The sequence below is a fragment of the Thalassophryne amazonica genome, chromosome 22 (genome assembly GCF_902500255.1).
Source record: "Thalassophryne amazonica chromosome 22, fThaAma1.1, whole genome shotgun sequence".
Classification (NCBI taxonomy): domain Eukaryota; kingdom Metazoa; phylum Chordata; class Actinopteri; order Batrachoidiformes; family Batrachoididae; genus Thalassophryne; species Thalassophryne amazonica.
This window is the reverse complement of record NC_047124.1, coordinates 8,555,105-8,579,153: the sequence shown is the minus strand read 5'-3', so window position 1 is coordinate 8,579,153 and position 24,049 is coordinate 8,555,105. Positions and strand designations below refer to the sequence as shown.

Sequence of the window (24,049 nt, the reverse complement as noted above, 5' to 3'; positions counted from 1 at the left end):
CTGAAGCAATGGTCCAGTGTTTTGAAGGTTTTGATTACAATTACATATGGCAACATCTGCTGGCCAATCTTTAAAAATATATTGAAAGGAACAATGTCAGGAAACAGTCAGACTGGTTATGTATGTTTAATAATAAAGGTTCTATGTGCGTCTTGAAATGATTTGATGATATTTTTGTTTAAAACATTAATAATATTCTTGTAAAGTAAGACCCTTCGGCTGCTCCCTTGTTTTCACTCGGGATCACCACAGCAGATCCAAGATGGACGTGCATGTTGATTCTGGCACAAGTTTTATGCTGGATGCCATTTCTGACACAACTCCACATTACATGGAGAAATGTGGCAGGGGTGGGATTTGAAGCGGGAACCTTCCGCACTGAAACCAAGTGCACTAACCACTTGGTAATTGTACCATCATTAAATACTGTATGTAATAGAGATATAAATTGTGAAATGCTTTGTAAAAGTTGTGGGTAATGCAAAGAACTTTTGCTGTGAGAGAGAAGGTCTTGTTATCTGAGTCACAGAGGGGAATCCATCTCTTCTCAGTTTATTATTTGGGTTCGCGGCATTCCTGGGCAGCATTTTATACTCTTAAATATGCGGTTTGAAATGAGCTGCATTCGCCCGCGGAACACAAGCGTAAGCGGTGTGAGGTAGAAAGGAATGTCAAAGACAGCAACTTCTCTGCAGGACATGAATACAGCTCCAGGAGTATCATGAATGCATTTCACCTGGATTGGATTTTCAGCAAAGATGTGAGGAGATAAAGGCGGGGTGGAACTCCAGCTTTCAGATCTATGCAAAACCAGAGTGCCACATTAAATGGTTTATTTTCTTGGCTTAGTTAGTTCCAGCCAGCAGTGGGCCACAGTTCAGCTAATCGGATAACAGATAATTATTGAAGTTAATGTTTTTTGCGAGCGGGTTAGCTTTTCAGATAAGTTTTAAAACCATTATCAGACCAATTATCTTCCGATATTTAGTTCTGATAACTTTCAGTCTGGGGCAAGCACGGTGGCTTAGTGGTTAGCACTGTTGCCTCACAAAGAGAAGGTTGCTGGGTTCAATTCCCGTGGTCTTTCTGTGTGGACTTTGCCTGTTCTCCCTGTGTTGGCATATAGAGGTGTAGGGATCAGCTTCTACTTCTACTGCTACTCAAAACTACAGCAAATACTACATGCAGACATAAAAAAAAACATGAACTTGCTTTGTTGTTCGAGCTGACAAACAATTTTTTATTATATTTTCAATGTTATTATCTCAAGCCTTTGGAGGGTCGGAGGTCTTGTGCCAAATCCCAACCTGCTGCATTGTGACAAGAACCCTGAGCAACTTGGGGCAGCCTAAAGCACACGGCACAGCGAGGTCCCTATCTCTGGAACTGTAATGACAGCAATCATGTGGCCATCCTGGTGTCATTAATATGAAGATCAAAGGTTCAAGGTAAACCATTGCATTGCATTTTTCACAAAGATTATCTCAGGTGGTTCTCCCTGTGTTTGCGTGGGTTTTTCTCCGGGTGCTCCGGTTTCCTCCCACTTCCAAAGACATGCGGGTTAGGTGGATTGGAATCTTAAATGTCCGTAGGTGTGTGTGTGAGTGTGTCTGTGTTTTTGTTTTTGTTCTGTTTGTGGCCCTGCGGACAGACTGGCGTCCTATCCTGGGTGTACCCTGCTCGCGCTCTATGGCTGCTGGGATAGGCTCCAGCCCTCCACAACCCTTAATTGGACTAAGCGGTAGAAGATGGATGAATGGATGAACTTTCAGTCTGATAACATTTTTTTTTTTTGCTGGTAAAGTGAGCAAAGTGTAACGGTCAAAATGTTTGTAAACCCTAAAATCAAACATTTTAGTCCATCTGTTGTGTGTTTGTAGCAGACTGGCTGCCTGTCACTTGCTGATGACATCATAATTAAGCGCAAAATGTGATTGGCCGGTTGACGCAGAGAGTATTGTGGGTAGTGTAGTTCTGGTTCACTTTGGACATTACAGTGAGTGAGTCCGCTTGACACAAAAACAAAACGGACTAATTTTAACATTATTTTATTTTATTTCTTTGTGGCTGTAATCTAATCGCCAAGACTTGGTGTGGGAGAGGAGTTCTCACGGTGCAGCTGTGTGTACAGAGGGACTTTTCTTCACATTTCGACACTGTTTTGGATTTTAAAAAATGGACACTTTATGTGGATTATTTATTCAGATGAATCCCACTGAAACAGGTAAGAATTTATATTTACTACATGTATTTTACTCTGCGAATCAATGCATTAATGGACGTATTTCAGTTGTTTAAGCCGCAGGGTTCAAAACGTGTGAAAAAAGCAGCAGCTTTTTAGGTCGTAAATGACGGTGTATCTATTAACGAGAAAAACTGTGACTCCTAATACTGTGTTTTACTGCTTTTGAAAGATGATGACAGAGTTTGGGGTTTTATTTATTTATTCATTCATTTTTCATGTGTTCTTATGTGTTTGTGATCCTTGAATTTACCCAGCAACAAAAGTGAACGTAAAACTGGTTTATCAGAAGTCCACAGTATAATCTGATGTTGCCGAGTCCGAATCAATACAAAAGTTATCGGTTATCGGTTTATCTGTAATAAAGATACATTTTTTAGCAGTTTATCGGTTTAGTGTCATAAAAGTTAACTTTTCATTTATCGGATTAATGGTTACGAAGCTAACTTTTTGGTTAGCTGTGCCCACCACTGGTTTCACCTCACATTAATTTAAAAAACAGTCTCCACATCTTGAAGCAAACGATTGTCCACCCAGCAGGTGCCCAACCACCCTGCGCCTTGTTCCCTCTGGGCCATACTCTTTCTTCCATTGACTTGACATTTATCTTTTAGTCAGCTTTGGATTGATCTTAAATGCCTGAATCCCTCCTCAGTGGAAGACTTCCAGTATTTCTAGGAGATATGAGGCTCCACCTCGGATCTCAGCGGCTCTGCAGGCTCTGTACATCTGCTGCGCACCTGTGCTCAACTTTCCCCTGCAGTCTGAAGGGAGATGTGAACCTCATCCTCATCAACCCACAATGATTTCTCGCAGGGAAACAAGGGCGGATGATGCTGCGGATCCCCGATGGTTCGGCTCAGGTGCCAAATATTCAAAGCAGATGTGTAAGCCAGCTGGCTGTCTTTGAACAAATACACTTCTTGTAACACCAAAATTCATTATTAAAACTATCAACATCTTCATGATCACACAGATTAAGGATAAACTCCAGAGCCTCTTTAAAAACATTTGCAAAAGTCAGAGATGCTCCACTGCTACCGTAGCAGCAGTCACTTTGTACAAAGCATAACCACACTACGTAACGCAAACCAAACCGAATCCAAAATTCCAAACAGGGATCAAACATTCCAGGATGACAGGGATTGGCTTGTTTTCAACACGGCCACCTTTGGCCATTAAAGCCAGTTGTTTGGAAGCACTGAGGGATTGGGAGCGAGTGAATAATGCGACTTGAGTGGTCAAACCCAAACATGGGGATGGAGTCGCTGCTGGCGCTATTCCATAGTTCATGAAGCAATCATTTGAGAGAGTTGAAAACACAAAGACAGGAATGAAATAAAAACACCAAAACAAGTCAAACAGTCACGTACTGAGACGAAAGTACAAAACACAAACATGCAAATGGAAAATATTTGCTTTCAAATGCAGCTGTTTCTTATAATACATTTAAAATCTGATATAAGTGCAGCGAAAGTAGGTGAGTGAATAACGTAACTAATGCAAGTCAAAGTTTAGGAACGGCTGCCAAAGCAAATGAAGGTGTTGTGCCATCATCAGTTCTGGAGGTGTAAAGGTTTGTGAGGACCAAGAAGTTCTGAACCTGCAAAGACCAAGTAAGGTTACCTGGTACCTAGCGGGTGCCTTGGAATTTGTTATATTTGAGGTAATTGTAATATTGTCTCAATGAGCCAAGATAGGTTTTTGCACACATGGACCCCCCTGACCATATCAATATATAATTCGTGTAACCGTTGCTTAAGTTTCGTTATTTTTGATCCAATGGCTTTGGAGCTATAGTGGCAGATTATAACAACTATTGAACATTGAACATCTACCAATCTGTTTTTGGAAGTTTCATTCAGTTTTCTTCAGTCACCCCAAGGGTCACAAAATTGTTTATAATCAGCCATAAGAATTACGTGATTGACTAATTCAACTCAAAGAGAATTAACTATCACACACAAATGCTGATGTGACTCCCCCCCGATCTTAGACCTAATCAAATAGTCTAAAGCCTAGAAACCTGAGTGACAGACAGCCTCAGCTGCACTGTGAAGCCTAATCCATGGTGAGGGGTAGTGAAAGGTGATCAAACGTCTCCTTCAACCCCCTCCGCACACTCCAGCCATGAGCAAAAGGTTACTGCACCGCTCACTTCTCGCAGAAACAAACCGCCTGGCAATCTCATTCCAAGACATCATCAAAAATGCAGAAAAATAACCCACAATGAAGATATTAAATAAAACAAGAGAATCAAAACCAGAGGCTGCAGGCCGGCAGTACAGGGATTAAAGTTTGCACGATTAAAGTTTAACTAGGAACAGACTCGGGGTTGTTTTGAGGAGCGCCACCTCCTGCAGAGCCTCTCATCTTTGCTGGCACCACAGCGATGGAAGAAGAGAGTCTGGGCAGTGCGGCGAGAGGTGCACGGGCGCCCATGGGTTTGGAAACATCTCCAACAATCATAAAGTCAACCGATCCACAGGAAAAATGCAATAACAAAATTTAGATGCGTGACTGTTTAGCCTCAATATCGAGCATTTGTTCAGCATTAACTCAAAAATCAACAACATGACACCCATCGTGCACACAACACAGGTTTTTGATACATTTTCCGTACCTTCAAATGAAAGGAAGACTCTGGGCAAGGGTTGAGGGAGGCCAGAAACCTCAGGGAAGAGGAGAAAGAGGGCCAAGACGGAAAACGCCACAGCTGGCACCAGAGGTAGCCTGGCACACCCCTCCGGCCTGCCCATGACTGCGCCGCTCAGGAACCACGCCCTTTCACCGCCGCCAGTCACCACCTGTTTGGAAACAAAACGCATCAAGTTTTCAAAGTATCAAGGAAAAATACATTTGCACACTTCTGTCACACTGTAAACACACAATCTTGGAGTTTTTTGTTGTTTTGAAATGGTACTTTAACTCTCAGCTATCAGAAATCCATGCTAACGCTAATTAGACAAACGTGGAGTTTGAACATTCATTCTCAAGATTCACACAACTGGATATAAATGAAATTTTAATACAGTCAAACATTATTTCTGTGCAATGAGCATAACTTATGTATGTATTTTCTCATGTACAGTAGCTCTGTCACAAAATTGTACATGTTCGTCAATTCGTGTTGTGAATTTGATTTTCACGTAAGCTAATACTATTTAGCGCACAAATTAATGAATTCATTTGGTGTTTCAGCATTTCCCATAATGCCCCTGGCGGCTGCCTGTCCTTCCCAGAATGCACCGCGGTGCCAGCGGATCTGTCTCACAGCGAGTTCACCGAATATTACTTCAATGACAGCTAGCAATGATATTTACTGTTTGTAAGTTTACATGAGCTGTGAATTTGAGTAGCTACACAAGCTAATGCTAATGAGAGCTTAGATACACAAAAGACTTAACATTAGCTGTGAATTTGACCAGTCATTCAAGCTAATGCTCTTTAGCACTTAGCAAACACAGTTAATTAACATTAGTTGTCAATGTAATTACTCACTAGCTTAAGATGTTAACATGACTTGCAAATTTGATGATTTACTCAAAGTAATGCTAACAACGATTAACACCACTTGTGAATTTGATTTGTCACTCAGGCTAAGCTATTGCCATACTTAGCTAACTGAGCTAATTACTGAATACAATCCTTGTGACTAATAGCTGCTCAAGCTAAAAGTAATTGTGTTTAGTTCATTAACAGTGCTTCTGAATTGACTAGTTACCCAAGCTAAATTAGTGCTTGGAATATTTGAGGTGTTTCTCCATGATAAGTCATATGATGAGCAATCAAATCATTTATCAAACATGGAAAAAAAAACCCTCCTAAATTTTTCAATTCAATTTATTTCATTTACAGTAGTGTTCAGAATAATAGTAGTGCTATGTGACTAAAAAGATTAATCCAGGTTTTGAGTATATTTCTTATTGTTACATGGGAAACAAAGGCACCAGTAGATTCAGTAGATTCTCACAAATCCAACAAGACCAAGCATTCATGATATGCACACTCTTAAGGCTATGAAATTGGGCTATTAGTAAAAAAGTAGAAAAGGGGGTGTCCACAATAATAGTAGTGTGGCATTCAGTCAATGAGTTCGTCAATTTTGTGGAACAAACAGGTGTGAATCAGGTGTCCCCTATTTAAGGATGAAGCCAGCACCTGTTGAACATGCTTTTCTCTTTGAAAGCCTGAGGAAAATGGGACGTTCAAGACATTGTTTGGAAGAACAGTGTAGTTTGATTAAAAAGTTGATTGGAGAGGGGAAAACTTATATGCAGGTGCAAAAAAATTATAGGCTGTTCATCTACAATGATCTTCAATGCTTTAAAATGGAAAAAAAAAAAAAAAAAAAAAAAACAGAGACGCGTGGAAGAAAACGGAAAACAACCATCAAAATGGATAGAAGAATAACCAGAATGGCAAAGGCTCACCCATTGATCAGCTCCAGAATGATCAAAGACAGTCTGGAGTTACCTGTAAGTGCTGTGACAGTTAGAAGACGCCTGTGTGAAGCTAATTTATTTGCAAGAATCCCCCGCAAAGTCCCTCTGTTAAATAAAAGACATGTGCAGAAGAGGTTACAATTTGCCAAAGAACACATCAACTGGCCTAAAGAGAAATGGAGGAATATTTTGTGGACTGATGAGAGTAAAATTGTTCTTTTTGGGTCCAAGGGCCGCAGACAGTTTGTGAGACGACCCCCAAACTCTGAATTCAAGCCACAGTTCACAGTGAAGACAGTGAAGCATGGTGGTGCAAGCATCATGATATGGGCATGTTCTCCTACTATGGTGTTGGGCCTATATATCGCATACCAGGTATCATGGATCAGTTTGGATATGTCAAAATACTTGAAGAGGTCATGTTGCTTTATGCTGAAGAGGACATGCCCTTGAAATGGGTGTTTCAACAAGACAATGACCCCAAGCACACTAGTAAACAAGCAAAATCTTGGTTCCAAACCAACAAAATTAATGCCTCGCAGATGTGAAGAAATCATGAGAAACTGTGGTTATACAACTAAATACTAGTTTAGTGATTGGTTTTGCTCCCATTTTGTATGAGATGAACTCAAAGATCTAAAACTTTTTCCACATACACAATATCACCATTTTCCTCAAATATTGTTCACAAACCAGTCTAAATCTGTGATAGTGAGCACTTCTCCTTGCTGAGATAATCCATCCCACCTCACAGGTGTGCCATATCAAGATGCTGATTAGACACCATGATTAGTGCACAGGTGTGCCTTAGACTGTCCACAATAAAAGGCCACGCTGAAAGGTGCAGTTTTGTTTTTTTGGGGGGGGGGGGGTACCAGTCAGTATCTGGTGTGACCACCATTTGCCTCATGCAGTGCAACACATCTCCTTCACATAGAGTTGATCAGGTTGTCAATTGTGGCCTGTGGAATGTTGGTCCACTCCTCTTCAATGGCTGTGTGAAGTTGCTGGATATTGGCAGGAACTGGTACCACGCTGTCGTATACGCCGGTCCAGAGCATCCCAAACATGCTCAATGGGTGACATGTCCGGTGAGTATGCCGGCCATGCAAGAACTGGGACATTTTCAGCTTCCAAGAATTGTGTACAGATCCTTGCAACATGGGGCCGTGCATTATCCTGCTGATGTTCTTGGATGTATGGCACAACAATGGGCCTCAGGATCTCGTCACGGTATCTTTGTGCTTTCAAAATACCATCAATAAAAATGCACCTGTGTTCTTCATCCATAACAGACGCCTGCCTATACCATAACCCCACCGCCACCATGGGCCACTCGATCCACAACACTGACATCAGAAAACCGCTCACCCACACACGATGCCACACACGCTGTCTGCCATCTGCCCTGGACAGTGTGAACCGGGATTCATCCGTGAAGAGAACACCTCCCCAACGTGCCAAACGCCAGCGAATGTGAGCATTTGCCCACTCAAGTCGGTTACGATGACGAACTGGAGTCAGGTCGAGACCCCGATGAGGACGACGAGCATGCAGATGAGCTTCCCTGAGACGGTTTCTGACAGTTTGTGCAGAAAATTCTTTGGTTATGCAAACTGATTTTTTCAGCAGCTGTCCGAGTGGCTGGTCTCAGACGATCTTGGAGGTGAACATGCTGGATGTGGAGGTCCTGGGCTGGTGTGGTTACACGTGGTCTGCGGTTGTGAGGCTGGTTGGATGTACTGCCAATTCTCTGAAACGCCTTTGAGACGGCTTATGGTAGAGAAATGAAACATTCAATACACGAGCAACAGCTCTGGTTGACATTCCTGCTGTCAGCATGCCAATGCACGCTCCCTCAAATCTTGCGACATCTGGGCATTGTGCGTGTGATAAAACTGCACCTTTCAGAGTGGCCTTTTATTGTGGGCAGTCTAAGGCACACCTGTGCACTAATCATGGTGTCTAATCAGCATCTTGATATGGCACACCTGTGAGGTGGGATGGATTATCTCAGCAAAGGAGAAGTGCTCACTATCACAGATTTAGACTGGTTTGTGAACAATATTTGAGGGAAATGGTGACATTGTGTATGTGGAAAAAGTTTTAGATCTTTGAGTTCATCTCATACAAAATGGGAGCAAAACCAAAGTGTGCGTTTATATTTTTGTTGAGGTAAAAAAGCAGTTTGAACATAATAGTTTTGAGTTTGTAGAATCAACAGCAGATGCTACTATTATTGTGAACACCCCCTTTTCTACGTTTTTTTTTACTAATAGCCCAATTTCATAGCCTTAAGAGTGTGCATATCATGAATGCTTGGTCTTGTTGGATTTGTGAGAATCTACTGAATCTGCTGGTGCCTTGTTTTCCCATTGTAACAAAAAGAAATATACTCAAAACCTGGATTAATCTTTTTAGTCACATAGCACTACTATTATTCTGAACACTACTGTATATAGCGCAAAATCACAACAGAGTTGCCTCAAGGCGCTTCACACAAGTAAGTTCTAACCTTACTAACCCCCAGAGCAGCAGTGGTAAGGAAAAACTCCCTCTGAGGAAGAAACCTCAAGCAGACCAGACTCAAAGGGGTGACCCTCTGCTTGGGCCATGCTACAGATACAAATTACAGAATAATTCACAAAACAAACATACAGGAAATGCTGTTGGTGCACAGGACAGGAGGGTCTCCAGCACAAATACCGCACCCATCTCTCTCCTCTGCTGAAATAATAAAGAAAATTAATTACAGTACCAAAATGAATATACCACAACACATGACTGCATCGGTTTTTATTTATTTTTATTATAAAATGGAGGATTTATCATTAAATCACAACTCTGGCAGTCCAGAATGGTTGCAAAGTGCAATGATTCATAGCTTTTATTCAGTCAGATGTAAACATGTCAGTTCATGACTCACTAAATCGGCAACAAAATATTGCCAGAAAACACTCTCAGCCGCTCCCCGTGCATTTGCCACAACAAGACAGGCATGGCTTCAATTATTGATGGAGGCAGGTACTCTGCTCCCCGTGGGGCACCGAGTCCAGTGCTAGAGGAATAGTTTCCTGTTTTAACGTTAAAACACTTGCGTATCAAGGAAAAAGAAAAGAAAAACCCAAACAAATAAACCAAAAAAAAAAAAAAAAAAATCCCCAGTGTGTTTACAATCCCTGACGCCGAAGAAACAAAGAAAAAACATATTTATTCAGGATCCCTGCTCTCATTGCTTATAGATGTGCAATAAAATTTGATGGCTGACAGACAAGAAAGCTGCATGATGCAATAAAATTTCAGTTGGGTTGGGTGTGTTTGGACCAGACCCGACTTGTTGCAGAGGTGAATTTTTTTCTATCCCGGTGCAGGAGGAATAAAAAGAGAATGGTGCATTATCCACCTTTAAGGCTTCTTTGTTACATTAGATTCAAGCTCCCAGTTGTGACCCTCAACCCCAGTCCTGCTTTGGGATCAGTCCATGCCTTTGACTCTCCTAGGGAGAGGCTCCGACTTGGAAATATTGGTTTCACAGCTGCTAAAGTCATCGTCAAGTGAATCGAGCTAAGTGTCCGATGACACCCAGCAGGTCAGAATTAGATGCTTCGTACCGGCTGTATGTGTGCGTACCATACTAAGAGTCATGAATGAGCTGATCCTCGACTAAAGGTCTTAACAGTTTGTTGATTTTGCCTGGAATCACCAGCCTTCAGATCAGAGTCTAGACTAGTTCTTAAATGTACTTCACTCACTTTCTCCAAATTCTTCAAAATACCCACAAATACCAGAATCCTACAATTAATTGTCTCCAGGAAAGCAGGTCAGCTTGGGTAAAAGGGAAGTCCTATTTCCAGTGTGGGATGATAACAGTGTGTTCTTTCCATGACAAGCCTTGTGAATGTTCCATCTCATGCTGGCTTTCCTCAATAAACCACTAAATAAACTATGGAAGTTGTGCAGGAAAAAACCCCAAACACAAGTCTGCAAGAATCTCCCCGTCTTGATGAGGCTACACGGATCTCACTGTTTCCCCAAACACACTACACTTGACCGGAGACGGGAATGATAAAGGAATGCTAAACAATTCCACACGTTGTGTCCCGGCAGTGGCACCATGTGTGTTCATACCACACCCTGTCATTCAGATGTCAGCGGCGGCACCCACGTTCCACCCACGTGTGACTCTGAGGCCTGGGAACTCTCAAGCATTTCAAATTACCGGGAAAAATAGGCATCGTGATTCGTCTTTGATCTGTCACATTATGAAATGAAAGCATTAAAATGTCTAATTTGTTGTTTTCTAATCAGTTTAAAACTCACACCAGCTGATGTAACAGCTTATGCAATTTATCTGATAATACGGCCAGAAACGTGTGGGGGAAAAAAAATAAAGCACAAAGTCAGAGTTCACTGGAATATTACAGACGATTTCACTTTAACTTCCAGTGACTGTCTGCACATGTTCTCCTTCTGCTCACCGTCTCCCATCCACATCTTTAAACCGGATTAACAGATCAGATCAGGAATGGTTCCAGGACTCACCTTATGGAGCTTCTTTCACTTGTGGTTGCCTCTGAGCAATCCGGACTCCAACTCTGATTTATCCTCCTCTAACCCCCTTCTCCTCCCAAAGAGGAGAAACGCTGCTGCTCCATCTAAGTGCCCACAGGACAAGACTAACAGAGAGAGTCGAGAGGAGGAGGAGGAGAAGAGAGAGAGTGAGAGTGAGAGAGAGAAGGCTGGTGTCCTATTACATCCCGAATCCCCCTCATCTCCTCCACCCTTCCGTGATGGTCCTCCCTCCCTCGCTCGCTGTGTTAACGAGACAGCAAACAGATCTCTTTAACATATATCTCTCAAACATCAGGGAGGAGGTGGAGGATGCCCAAAAGGTCACACACTCGAAGAAATTAAATGCCACGTTGACCTCATCTAGTTTACGTCCACCAGACCCACGAAACCTGAAACACAATATATTATTAATGCTAACAATTTGTTACAATTTACTTTTCCCATTTTAACTACGTTTTGTTGGTCTGGTTGAGATAATGAAATAGTGAAACTTGAATTAACTTAAAAAATTGCTATAATTTGTTACACCTAAATTTATTACTTTCTCTCAAAGTATATTTATAGTTGATAATGTCAACTATAAATATACTTTTCCCATTTTAACTACATTTTGTTGGTCTGGTTGAGATAATGAAATAGTGAAACTTGAATTAACTTAAAAAATTGCTATAATTTGTTACACCTAAATTATTACTTTCTCTCAAAGTATATTATAGTTGAAAATGTCAACTATAATATACTTTTCCCATTTTAACGTTTTGTTGGTCTGGTTGAGATAATGAAATAGTGAAACTTGGATTAACTTAAAAAATTGCTATAATTTGTTACACCTAAATTTATTACTTTCTCTCAAAGTATATTTATAGTTGAAAATGTCAACTATAAATATACTTTTCCCATTTTAACGTTTTGTTGGTCTGGTTGAGATAATGAAATAGTGAAACTTGGATTAACTTAAAATTGCTCTAATTTGTTACACCTAAACTTATTACTTTCTCTCAAAGTATATTTATAGTTGAAAATGTCAACTATAAATATACTTTGAGAAAAAATTAATAAATATAGATGTTATAAATTACAGTATTTTTAAAAAAAGTCCAAGTTTCACTTTTTCCCCAGTGTAAAAGAAGTAAATGTAGTATATTTAATTTGTCAGAGTTCAGTCAACCTTCCAAATACTTACATCCTGTAGAAACTCTATAACACAATATTTGTAAAATCACATTTCTGTGACTTTTCATTTTGAGAATTAAGCCATGCAATGTAATTTTTAAAAAAAGTATTTTATTTATTTATTTAAATGTTTTGCATAGACACTGAAAAAAAAGAGATAATTTAATCAAATTACCTCAGCTGGTAACACTTAAAATTAAGGATGCCAAGATCTGGTTAACAAGTCGGCATAAATGTTGCTTGTTAAGATAATTTGGATTAACCTAACTCATTTGAGTGTTTCCAGTTAAAGCCCTTTATTACATTGGTCCAACAATACTATTTTTTTATAGCGCAAATGAAACAATGTGATGTACAGCTGAATAATCAGCAAACAAGACCATTAGCCGATTTCTACCAAGCTTGATGAGCCAGTAAAAGTTGATTCCAATATTTCAATTTAGTTCAATTTTTTCACGACAGCGTCACCTCAAGGCGCTTCACAAAAAACAAGAACAAATTAAACCAAAAGATCAAAGAGCATAATTAAAAGATTAAAAGCATAATAAAAAAGTAAAAAGAATAAAAAGCATAGTAAAACAGTAGGTTAATCATATAAATAGAAAACAAATGTGTCCAGTCATAACTTAAAATATTTTCCTTAAAGAATCCATTTTGAACTTGAGTTTCAGTTTGATTTGGGTCAAATCTGACACAACACTGAGGTGGATTCCAGAACTGTCCTGGCAAGTTCAACCATACGTCAATGATTTGGGTGAAAGTCAAGGTCATTGTGGACAAATGTGACAGTGCCATAGCTGTTACTCTCACCATGTCCATGGGTAGCAGAGAAGAAGACATAAGTCCTATATAGGCCCTAAGGTCCACTGGTGCTAGTGCTTATCCCCAGAATTCCGTAGCACAAACAAGATTAAAGTCTATGACTCCCCCTGGATGGGACGCCAGTCCATTGAAGATATTCCCCAGCCAAGGCCGGTACCCATTTACAACTGGGTGGGCTGAGATAGTGCAGATGAAGTGTCTTGTCCAAGGACAAGACAATCAAACCCAGGCCTACATATTGGTAGCCCAACTCATTATCCCACTGTCCATGCAGGCTGTGCTTTCGCTAATGTGGTCTGACATGAGACAGACATGAATTTGCTTTTAGTGAGAGAAACGCTGTTCTTTCCAAATCCGTATGCAGAGACGACATCATGTTAATGTCATGCTGGAAAACAAAGCTCACTTTAAACACAATGTCAGGTAAAGTGGGGAACATGTGCATATTCAGCCAAAACCTTTACCCACACAAACGCTAATGTATTCTGATGTAGACAAGCCAAAACCGACATAGTCTCCAAAGACTCGGCTGGATAAATGGATGTAAACCATGTGTTATCCACTCTGAGGTTGCCCCATTTCCATACAGAGTTCTACAAATTACGCTCTGCTTGCACTTTCAGGGATGGATCCATTTGTGTTTCCCCGATCGAGTGTCACTTAACAATTTACCGCAAGTATGAGCCGGGATGTGATGGATTTTATGCCAAAGTGCATCGACTTAAAGGTAGAACTGAAGCTTATTGGGAAACGTCGCAGCTAGGAGGAAGCAGCGCGACACGCGAGGAGGGAGGACACTGGGGGAGGACAAAGGGCGGTGCTGGTGGTTGAGACAGAAGGAATAATTACCCGTCTTCTATACAATGGAGTCTGATTTATGCTTCTCCAATTAAAGTGTCAGGGTGGATCACAAGAGTGGTACAGGCTTTTTTATTTGGCCTCAAATGCAGGCTCCTCATTGGTGGAGTGGATAACGAGTGCAGGCGGGTGAGAGTAAAGGAAGATACGTGGCACCCTTCAGCAGTAAAGCAACTTAATGAGTTCAGTGAACCAAAAACTAAGTTGGTGACATTCACCACACAGGTGTAATGATGTCACACATGATTAGGAAAAAAAAAAAAAAACACAGGAAGGCACTTTTTGTATTTTTACCCTCATCTCACTATGAGGATAAACTATCCAAATCCAGACCCAATTTTTGGCACAAAAGAATTCTTTTCCCAAGAGAGGGAAGACCACCAGGCGATGACTTGATGTCTTTTGTACTACACCTCTTCGGAGGATCCATGTATATGGCTTTGGGGTCATTCTATGTTCTACATGTCTTTGGAGGATCCGTGGGTTTGACTTTAAGGTCAATCTTAGTTCTACATGTCTTTGGAGAATCCATGGGTATGCCTTTGGCTCAGTCTTAGTTCTACACATCTTGGAGGATCCATGGGTATGGCTTTGGGGTCATTCTTAGTTCTACACATCTTTGGAGGATCCATGGGTATGGCTTTGGGGTCATTCTTAGTTCTGCACTTCTTTGGAGGATCCATTGGTATGGCTTTGGGGTCATTCTTAGTTCTGCACTTCTTTGGAGGATCCATGGGTTTGACTTTAAGGTCATTCTTAGTTCTACATGTCTTTGGAGGATCCATGGGTATGCCTTTGGCTCAGTCTTAGTTCTACATGTCTTTAGAGGATCCATGGGTATGGCTTTGGGGTCATTCTTAGTTCTACACGTCTTTGGAGGATCCATGGGTATGGCTTTGGGGTCATTCTTAGTTCTACATGTCTTTGGAGGATCCATGGGTATGGCTTTGGGGTCATTCTTAGTTCTGCACTTCTTTGGAGGATCCATGGGTATGGCTTTGGGGTCATTCTTAGTTCTGCACTTCTTTGGAGGATCCATGGGTATGGCTTTGGGGTCATTCTTATCAGTACATCTCTTTGGAGGATCCACGGGTACGACTTTGGGGTCATTCTTATCAGTACATCTCTTTGGAGGATCCACGGGTATGACTTTGGGGTCATTCTTATCAATACATCTCTTTGGAGGATCCACGGGTATGACTTTAAGGCCATTCTTAGTACTGCATGTATTTTGGGTCATTCAGTTTCAAGTCAACGAAGATCCTACCAACATCTTTCAGAATTTTGCAAATCTTTGTGGATCACTGGGATTCAAAAGGAATACCCAGAACTCTCATATTGTGGCTCATGTACTCTTAATTAGTGAGATACAGGCTAACAAAATTTCAGCTAATTAGCACACCCTCATAAATTTAAATACCTATATCCAAAAGATATAGTGACTAGAGAGCTGGTTTTGGTGTTATCTTAAAGCACTTGTCAGTCTCTACAAATCCATCCCCATTTGGAAAGGGAAACTGACAGCAAGTTGAAAAATATAATGCAATGCTAAAATATCCTCGGCCGTATAAGCATTGTGTTCTTTATCATTAGCAGTTGTTTAATGAATTAAGATCCTATTGTCTTATGTACAATTTGTACATGTTCAATAAAGCCCCTTTATCAATCAATCAAAAACAATATTTACAATTTAACATCGTATGGAGGAGGCCTTGCATGTGCATGTGTTCAACAAGAGCAGAAGTTGTGCAAATGAAGGAATAGTTGTAGCTCACCCGCTGTACATTTGCAGGTATTAATGAGACAAATTTAACTCCATAAGAAGTTAGCTTTAAGTTAGCAGAAGTTAGCATGCACGCTAATGTCTGCTAATTGTGTTGTAAATAAGTTCAGAGGTGTTATTAGGTTCCAAAAACAGCATTTTCAGTTTTAGAAGTGTGTATTTCTTGCTAGCTTTTACATAATGTATGAGAAAGGTGTTATTTCTAGCCAAAAACATTGCAAAGCTAGCAGCTAGTGAAACCAGGAAGTGACGTCGCCACGGTAACGATATGGAGGAAACGTCAGCTTCGACATTCTGGCCATGTGGCACATTTTGGTTCTCTAAAAAGAAAAAGAAAATGAGAATGAAGCCGGTGGATTGAACACGTGGCTCAAGAGCGTCTATCTCAGTGGGGCAGCGAGAGTGGTGCTTGGTTACTGCCCCCACCCAAATGAATCTAACACCAAATTTTGCAGGATTGTGTTCTTATACTTGGGATCAGCTGTCTCTTTTGCACGCAGGATCGTCGTGTCCTCGATGGCTAGCTTAAGCGCACCGTTAGAACAGCCTGTGCCTCGTTAGTGCTGCAGATGTTCCTCATTTGTCACACTGACATTAAACACTCAGGTTGAGGTCAGCGAAGGTCCTGCAACGATGCTCACCACACTACGTGGCGTTTACATGAGTGCTTCATATTAGATTATCTGGTCAAAGGTTCAACTGTAAGCTGTCATCACCGCTGTTACATGCTATTATTTTGTGTCGCATCTCATATTCCATCCTGTTTATCTGCGTAGTTGAACAATTAAAGTTCCTAAATGTTGAATAAGGGTGTAAGCTAAGACGACCTTTTTTCCCCGCTGCTTATTACTCATCAACCACTGCAGGGATGGTGGCCAAGTGGTTAGTGCACTTGGTTTCAGTGCAGAAGGTTCTTGGTTCAAACCCCACCTCTGTCCATGCGAGGTGGAGTTGTGTCAGGAAGGGCATCTGGTGCAAAACGTGCGAAATAAACATCCAAATCCACCTTGGACTTACTGTTACTCAACAACCAGTGCTGTTTGCATGTTCATGGATGGATGCGACTGATAATTTTGCCTGGCAGGTAGAGGTGGGCGGATTGATCCCAATATCGACAAAATCGATACCAACGCTGGTATTGATATTGAATGATCCTCATGTAAAAAGATCGATATCAAGCTTTTTTCTCTCCCGCACAGACTGACTGCTGCGCACGCAGATTCATCAAAGTGACTTTGATGAATCTGAGTGTCTGTAAGAGCAGACTCTGCTCTTACAGACAATCTCTGTCTGTAAGAGCAGCCCTACACTGTGTCACACAACAAAGAGCAGTGCACCCTCCCCCCTCTGGTCTTTTGTTGTTGCGCAGTCACATGGCTCAGCAGTGCCAGCCAACAGCCATGCAGGTAGGCTCAGCCTGGCCCGCCCACTCAGCGCTCTCCTTGAGTCAGCCCTCTACCTCAGGAGATTTTATTTTAAGTTGTGTTGAGTGATTTTTTTTTTAAACAAAAATGTTGATTGTGATAATAAAGTATTTTGTTGTCACGTACATGTTTGGTGAAATTCTATCCTAGGTCTTTTGGATCCTTTGGCTCTATGAAGCTTAAATATGAAAAAGTATCGGTATCGCCCACCTCTACTGGCAGGTGCAAAATGCAAACTTAAAATGATGGTTCTGGTGTTGTCTTTGAGCGGGTTTACTCAGTTGCTTTCCATCTGATCTCTTAAGGAGAAAGCCACATCATACAAACGTGCAACAAGTAGGACATATACTATAATTTACAGGCTGTACAATACAGAAAATAGCCTACTTAATAATGATTTTATGATAGTTGCCACATTTTATTTTTTTTTTCAGCTCGGTGGACAAACGTGGGGATGAATTTATCTGTTGCACATGAGATCATCCATCAGGACGGCTGTTCATATTTCACATTTCTCCCTTTCATTTGTGTACTCAGTGCATACTTGTGGCTGACACTTGTATAAACACACGAAAGTGAAGAAAACCAAAAAGAGATGCGAATAATCGCATCACTAATCAGTTGCCAAGCACAAAAGGGCAGATCTGATGAATGCTCAAAAGAAATAGACACCGTCCTAATTAAGCGGTCGAACCCGACCCTGCAGAAAAAAAGTACAAAGGAATTCTGCTGGAGTCACGGTCTGTGTCGATACAACTGGAAAGGACTCTCCCTGCAGCGCCGCGTCCACGTTTGAAGTGTAATCTGCACAGTCCATGTGTTACTCATCTGCAATGAAGAACGACTGGAAGTGACAAATGAGATGCGCTGTGACTCTATGAGAGGATAATTTCCACATCAGAAGGATATCAGCAGGACAGCATTGTACGCTACAGAGGAAGCAAGAACAAGGGCAGAGAGCTCAATGAGGTCAACGTGATGCTAATTCTCTGTATTAGCCCTCCCTGGCTCGTACCAAACGCTCCATCTCGAATACAACATGAAGGTTCCGTTTCCAACACTTACATTCTCAAACAATAGCAGTCACAGCCATTTTATTTCCAGTGCTGCCGACGTCGAGAACGTTTGTCGACTATAGTCGAGGGTTGGGTCTTACCAATGGTACAAGACCTACTGGGGAACTTGTAAGGTGGGTAATCAAGAGTTAAAGCATAACATACATCATTTATTAGGAATTGGTGTTTGGTGTAAAAGCATTAAAAAAAAGCAACTGTAAATTTTTATTGAGCAGCTTTTTATGTCCGTTTTGGATTAATGGTTTCCTTCTTTATCAACAGCCCTTTAGGTGATGCACTGGCATTTCTGGTCATTCTGGTGCTCAAGTTAAGCCCTAACCTGTCATTTGCAGCCCACCCTGCAGGTGGTGCACTAAAACCAATGTCTTACCAATGGGGGTGGGTAAGATTAAGTTATGGTTAAGGTTAGGGTCGGGGTAGAAGTAGGATTAAGAATAGTGAGTTAAAAAACACCCCGTCATGAAAATTTGACTCATGTCGTCACGGGAGCACGAAAAAAAAAAAACGTGAGACTGGGGTGCTCCACCTAGTCCTGGGTCTTCCCCGGGGTCTCCTCCCAGATGGACGTGCCTAGAACACCTCCCTAGGGAGGTGCCCAGGAGGCATCATTACCAATCCCCGAACCACCTCAGCTGGCTCCTTTCAACACAAAGGAGCAGTGACTCTACTCGAAGCCCCCCACGAATGACTGAACTTCTCACCCTATCTCTAAGGGACACCAGCCACCCTCCTGAGGAAGCCCATTTCGGCTGCTTGCACCCGCAATCTAATTCTTTTGGTCATGACCCAACCCTCATGACCATAGGTGAGAGTAGGAACAAAGATTGACCAGTAGATCGAAAGCTTCGCCTTTTGGTTCAGCTCCCTTTTCGTCACAACAGTATGGTAGAGCGAATGCAATACCGCCCCTGCTGTGCAGATTCTCTGGCCAATCTCATGCTCCATCATCCCCTCACTCATGAACAAGACTCCAAGATACTTGAACTCCTTCACTTAGGGCAAGGCCGTATTCCCTACCTGGAGCAGGCAATCCATCGGTTTTCTGCTGAGAACCATGGCCTCAGATTTAGAGGTGCTGATCCTCATCCCAGCCACTTCACACTCGGCTGCAAACCGATCCAGCGAGTGTTGGAGGTCACCGGCCGATGACGCCAACAGGACCACATCATCTGCAAAAAGTAGTGATAAGACTCTGAGCCCACCAAACTGGAACCATGGCCTCAGATTTAGAAGTGCTGGTCCTCATCCCAGCCTCTGTGGTCCTGAAGCCAACAGGACCACATCATCTGCAAAAAGCAGTGATGAGACCCTGACCCCACCAAACTGAAGACCCCCCCAAGACTACGCCTCGATATCCTGTCCATGAATATCACAAACAGGATTGGTGACAAAGCGCAGCCCTGGTGGAGGCCAACCCCACCAGATTATTTAATAAAATTGAATTTGCACATTTGAGGAAAATGTATGCTTGAAAGTTTTTATCTAAGGTGCATGTAAAATATATAAAATCTTGTTTGTAACTCTAAGCATCAAGTTTATATTATTGCCTTTTTTGTAGCTATTTGTTTGTCATTGTAACACTGCTCGATTCTTAGCTGCTACAGTCAGAAAAAGGTCAATCCACTGCCCATCTGTTCAGATGTTACCGGACACTCTATAAGTTCCGTTCCCATCACGGCACATCATTTTGTGCTCCCCTCACATAATGTGTGAGAAATAAATCAAGCTTTAAAAAGGTCTCAACGCTTCCACGCTGGAACTAATGGAATCTGGTTGCCATGGCTTTTCTTGTTTGTCATTAAGCTGCTGCATTGTGATACTCGAACATCATACAATTCAATTCAATTTACTGAACTTATAGAGCGCCAAATCACGACAGATTCGCCTCAAGGCGCTTCAGAAAAAAACAACGACAACAACAAATGAAACCAAAAGATTAAAGAGCATAATTAAAAGATTAAAAGCATAATAAAAGTAAAAAATGTAAAAAGAATAAAAAGCATAGTAAAACAATATGTTAGTCATATAAAATGGAAAACAAATGTGTCTTCGATCGTGACTTAAAACTCTCAACAGAGTCCGACTGCCTCACTAACGCACAGAGAGCATTCCACAGGACCGAGGCACGATAAGAGAATGCTCTATTTCCCACAGACTTTTTATTCACCCTAGGGACACAAAGTAAGCCTGCGTCTTGTGAAAGCAAAGCCCGGGTCGGTACGTAGGGTTTAAGTCGATCAGTCAAATAAGATGGTGTCAGTCCATGAACAATTTTAAGGCAGTAGCAGGACCTCAAAATCTGATCTCACAGAGACAGGAAGCCATTGAAGAGATGCCAAAATGGGAGTAATGTGGTCAAACTTTCTGTTTCATGTCAAAAGTCTGGCAGCAGCATTTAGAACCAATTGAAGACCCCTGATTCTGGACTGTGGCAAGCCAGAAAATAAAACATTGCAATACTGGGACCAAGTTCAAAATAATATCTGAATTCATAGCGTGCCATACAGACAGAATATCCGTGGTCTGGGATGTGCAATAAAGAACGTTAAATTTTGAATAAAAGTGGATTTAAAGGTTAATCTCATACTGCAATTTGATCAAAAAGAAGAAATGGCACATGCGGGCACAATTAGACTCAATGCTAGGTGTTGTATTTGGCTCATAAACAGGATTGGCTCATATGACTTTGGTGTTATAAACAATGAGACAATCAGCTACTGAAGACTCAACGACTGGAACAGCTGGTAGAATTTCGAGTGACAGTTGCTGGAATTAGATTTCTGGAAAGAGACTGAGTGATAATGGACTTGCTGAATGACACGGCCGCTGTAAGAATAATAGGCTTGGAAGTGCTGGACAGTATGCTTGGGATCCCTCAGTGAATGGCAGAGAAAGTAATGTTTAGACAGCTAATATCAAGATGTTTCAAGTGGCTGAGTATGTTCCACTGCAACTCAGTCCAGTCTGGAAAGTGTTTGATAATGAGACATACCAGAAGTTCCTCAGACAAGCATTTGGAAGTGCAAATGGAAGAGTGAATAAATTGCCTGAGTGATGCACCATTTAGAGAGCAGTAAGTCCTGTAGAGGCCCGTTGGCTTCCATGCTATGTAAGTGTGCCCTAACATATTCTGAAGTTTTCCATTGTCATTGGAAATTCAATTTAATTCAATTCAATTTATTATATTTATATAGCGTCCAATCACAACAAAGCTACCTCAAGGCACTTCACACAAGTAAGGTCCAACCTTACCAACCCCTAGAGCAAGCACACAGGCGACAGTGGTAAGGAAAAACTGACCAATGATATTGAGGAAGAAACCTCAAGCAGACCAGATGCAAGGGGATGACCCACTGCTTAGGGCATTCTAACAGTTACAAGGTTTAATAAAGTTTGGCAAAAACAAAGCACCCGCTGTCAGTCCAGCATCCCGCTGTCCACAGGTGCCACTCTTGTGTAGTTCCCTCGGCACCTCGGCCAGAGAGAAAAAGAGCAGAATTAGTCAGCCGGAAAACCACACCTAAGGTAAAATTCTATGGTGATCACCAACCGTGAGCCATAAGCTTCACTAACAGACCCTGAATTTAGATAAGGTTGAGGCAGACTTGTTCCATTATTAACAGACTGAATTTAGAAGGACAGGAAGCATAGGTCCATGCTATGTCAGTATTCTAGCCATACAAAAGGGAGAATGAATGTGTCTTAAGTCTAGACTTGAATGTCTCTACAGAATCTGATTGAAGTGACTTCTTCTCATCCAAAATAAAACATGGGCAAGCGTGAGTTCATCTGAGTCAGTAGAAGACCCACCAGTTAATAAATGCTCAGTGAACCTGGTTGAAGGAGTTTGTGAGTTTGGTTTTTGGTGTTCCGGTGAGTCAATGTCACATATTTTCTTTGGGTGTCAAAATCCAACCCCTTGTCCGGATCATGACACCTGAGTAACGGACCAAATAGGGGATTGCCTGTTAGGGTGAAATATGCTGGGGACCTTGTGTGCCCAGTGGCAGCTACGGCAACCATGAAGGCCCAACAGGAACCCTGAACACGAGCTGGATAATGGTGCTTTGGTGAAACAAGAAGTTCAACGGTAGATCAGGCGGCTTGTAATCCAACAGCTGTGAAGGTAGATGAAGGCTGCAGCAGGTCCTCAGACCCCAATCGCCTGGGATTTACCAGCCACTGGACCAGATGAAGGAATTCCTCCACACGTCTGTCTCATTGTGCCGAAAAAGTGCTGATGTCCACATCCTCCGCAATTCCTGTGCTAGTCAGACGATGTCCCGCATAAAACAAAAAGGAAATGAACGGCACATTCCACTGTTACAGGATTTTTTGTCATGGAAAGAGGAGCGGAGGAATTCTGCGCGTCGCGGCGGTGCCGCATGGCGCAAAGCAACGCCGTGATGAAGCCTCACAGGACATGTTCTGGCATATCCAGGCTCATCCACAATTTCTCAGTTAGTCACACGACTGAAAACCCACTGACAGCCGTCTGAAAGCCATCTCAAAGCCGTCCTGTGAGACCAACATGGAGGTGGTTTTGTGCCGCGCCATGAGCGGCACGGTAGCGCATCCGTCCGCTTTTCTTTCCATGAAAAAAACTCCTGTAACAGTGGAATGCGCCAAAAAAGTACTGATGTCCACGTCTCCTGCCATTGTTGTGTAAGTCAGACGACATCCCAGATCAACAAAGCCTTCACGTTGGAAATGATCTGCTTGTTTCAGCCTGTCGATCGGCGCTCGGAGCGCGGCGTGCTCTCAGCAGCTGTGGGCGGTCTTTAAACCGGCTGGATCACTCCTTAATCTGTGTAATCCCAACAAAATCATCCCTCAAAGCCATTTGAATTTTCCGAATGGTTACCACCTGGAGGTCTCTCACAGTTTCTGGAAAAAATTGATGCAGCAAAGCTCCAAATCGTTCAGACATTTATTTGCAATAAAAATCCGACGAGAGGGGTGGACCACTGCTCACACAACGCCTGCTCACAGGCAAATGACGCAACTGACAGGCGTGAAAAAACTCACGCATGCGCACGAAGGTTGATGCAATTACATGATTCAAATCCATATGGTTTTTGAAAAAAATAAAAAGGTCGGATACTTTTCTAACAGACCTCGTATATTGTATGTAGATAGTGAACACAGACATGTAGCTCTGTAGAGACTTCAACAGATGAACATACCACTCTAGAAGGTGGTACATTATCTTGCACACCAGACATTTAATCCAGTCGGTTGTGGACTCATCCACCATCATCACCGCAGACACAATCAGTTTTGGCCTGTCAGCCATAGCTCATTAACTGCTCACGCTACTTCCCGTCTCATTGCCGTGTTGTCTGCTTGATCTGATTGAATTTTATCTCTAATTTCTCTGAATTGTTCCTGTGTGACCATGTATTTATTTGCACTCAAATAGTACCCAAGTCAGGCTCCATACAAATAGGCAGTTGTGTAAACTTTCTTTGACCAATAATACATTATACAAATTATGAATGTTTATGAACTCGGCTTTAATTGCCTCGTTGAATGGAACATTCCATCTTTCACCTCATGAAATATCCATTCCAGTGAAAGAATGTAAAAACATTCATTATTTGTTTTATATAACGGCTAAAATACATCCTTGTCATTTGATATTTTATTAATTT

At 41.8% G+C, this 24,049-nt stretch overlaps 1 protein-coding gene across 2 annotated transcripts in view; it reads right to left on the bottom strand.

The window, feature by feature from the left end:
- sema3c (sema domain, immunoglobulin domain (Ig), short basic domain, secreted, (semaphorin) 3C) overlaps positions 1 to 11,417 on the bottom strand; it is a 67,549-nt gene extending 56,132 nt beyond the window's left edge. Inside the window, exons 1-2 of one of the 2 annotated variants that reach the window (XM_034163496.1) lie at positions 11,230 to 11,417; positions 4,866 to 5,049 (exon numbers count right to left, since the gene is read on the bottom strand). In XM_034163496.1, the coding sequence (XP_034019387.1) occupies positions 4,866 to 5,001 (136 nt within the window). In that variant the 5' untranslated portion in view covers positions 5,002 to 5,049; positions 11,230 to 11,417. The remainder of the gene's footprint in view (positions 1 to 4,865; positions 5,050 to 11,229) is intronic. The other variant, XM_034163495.1, reaches the window with a different exon arrangement.
- Between the last annotated feature and the right edge of the window lie 12,632 nt (positions 11,418 to 24,049).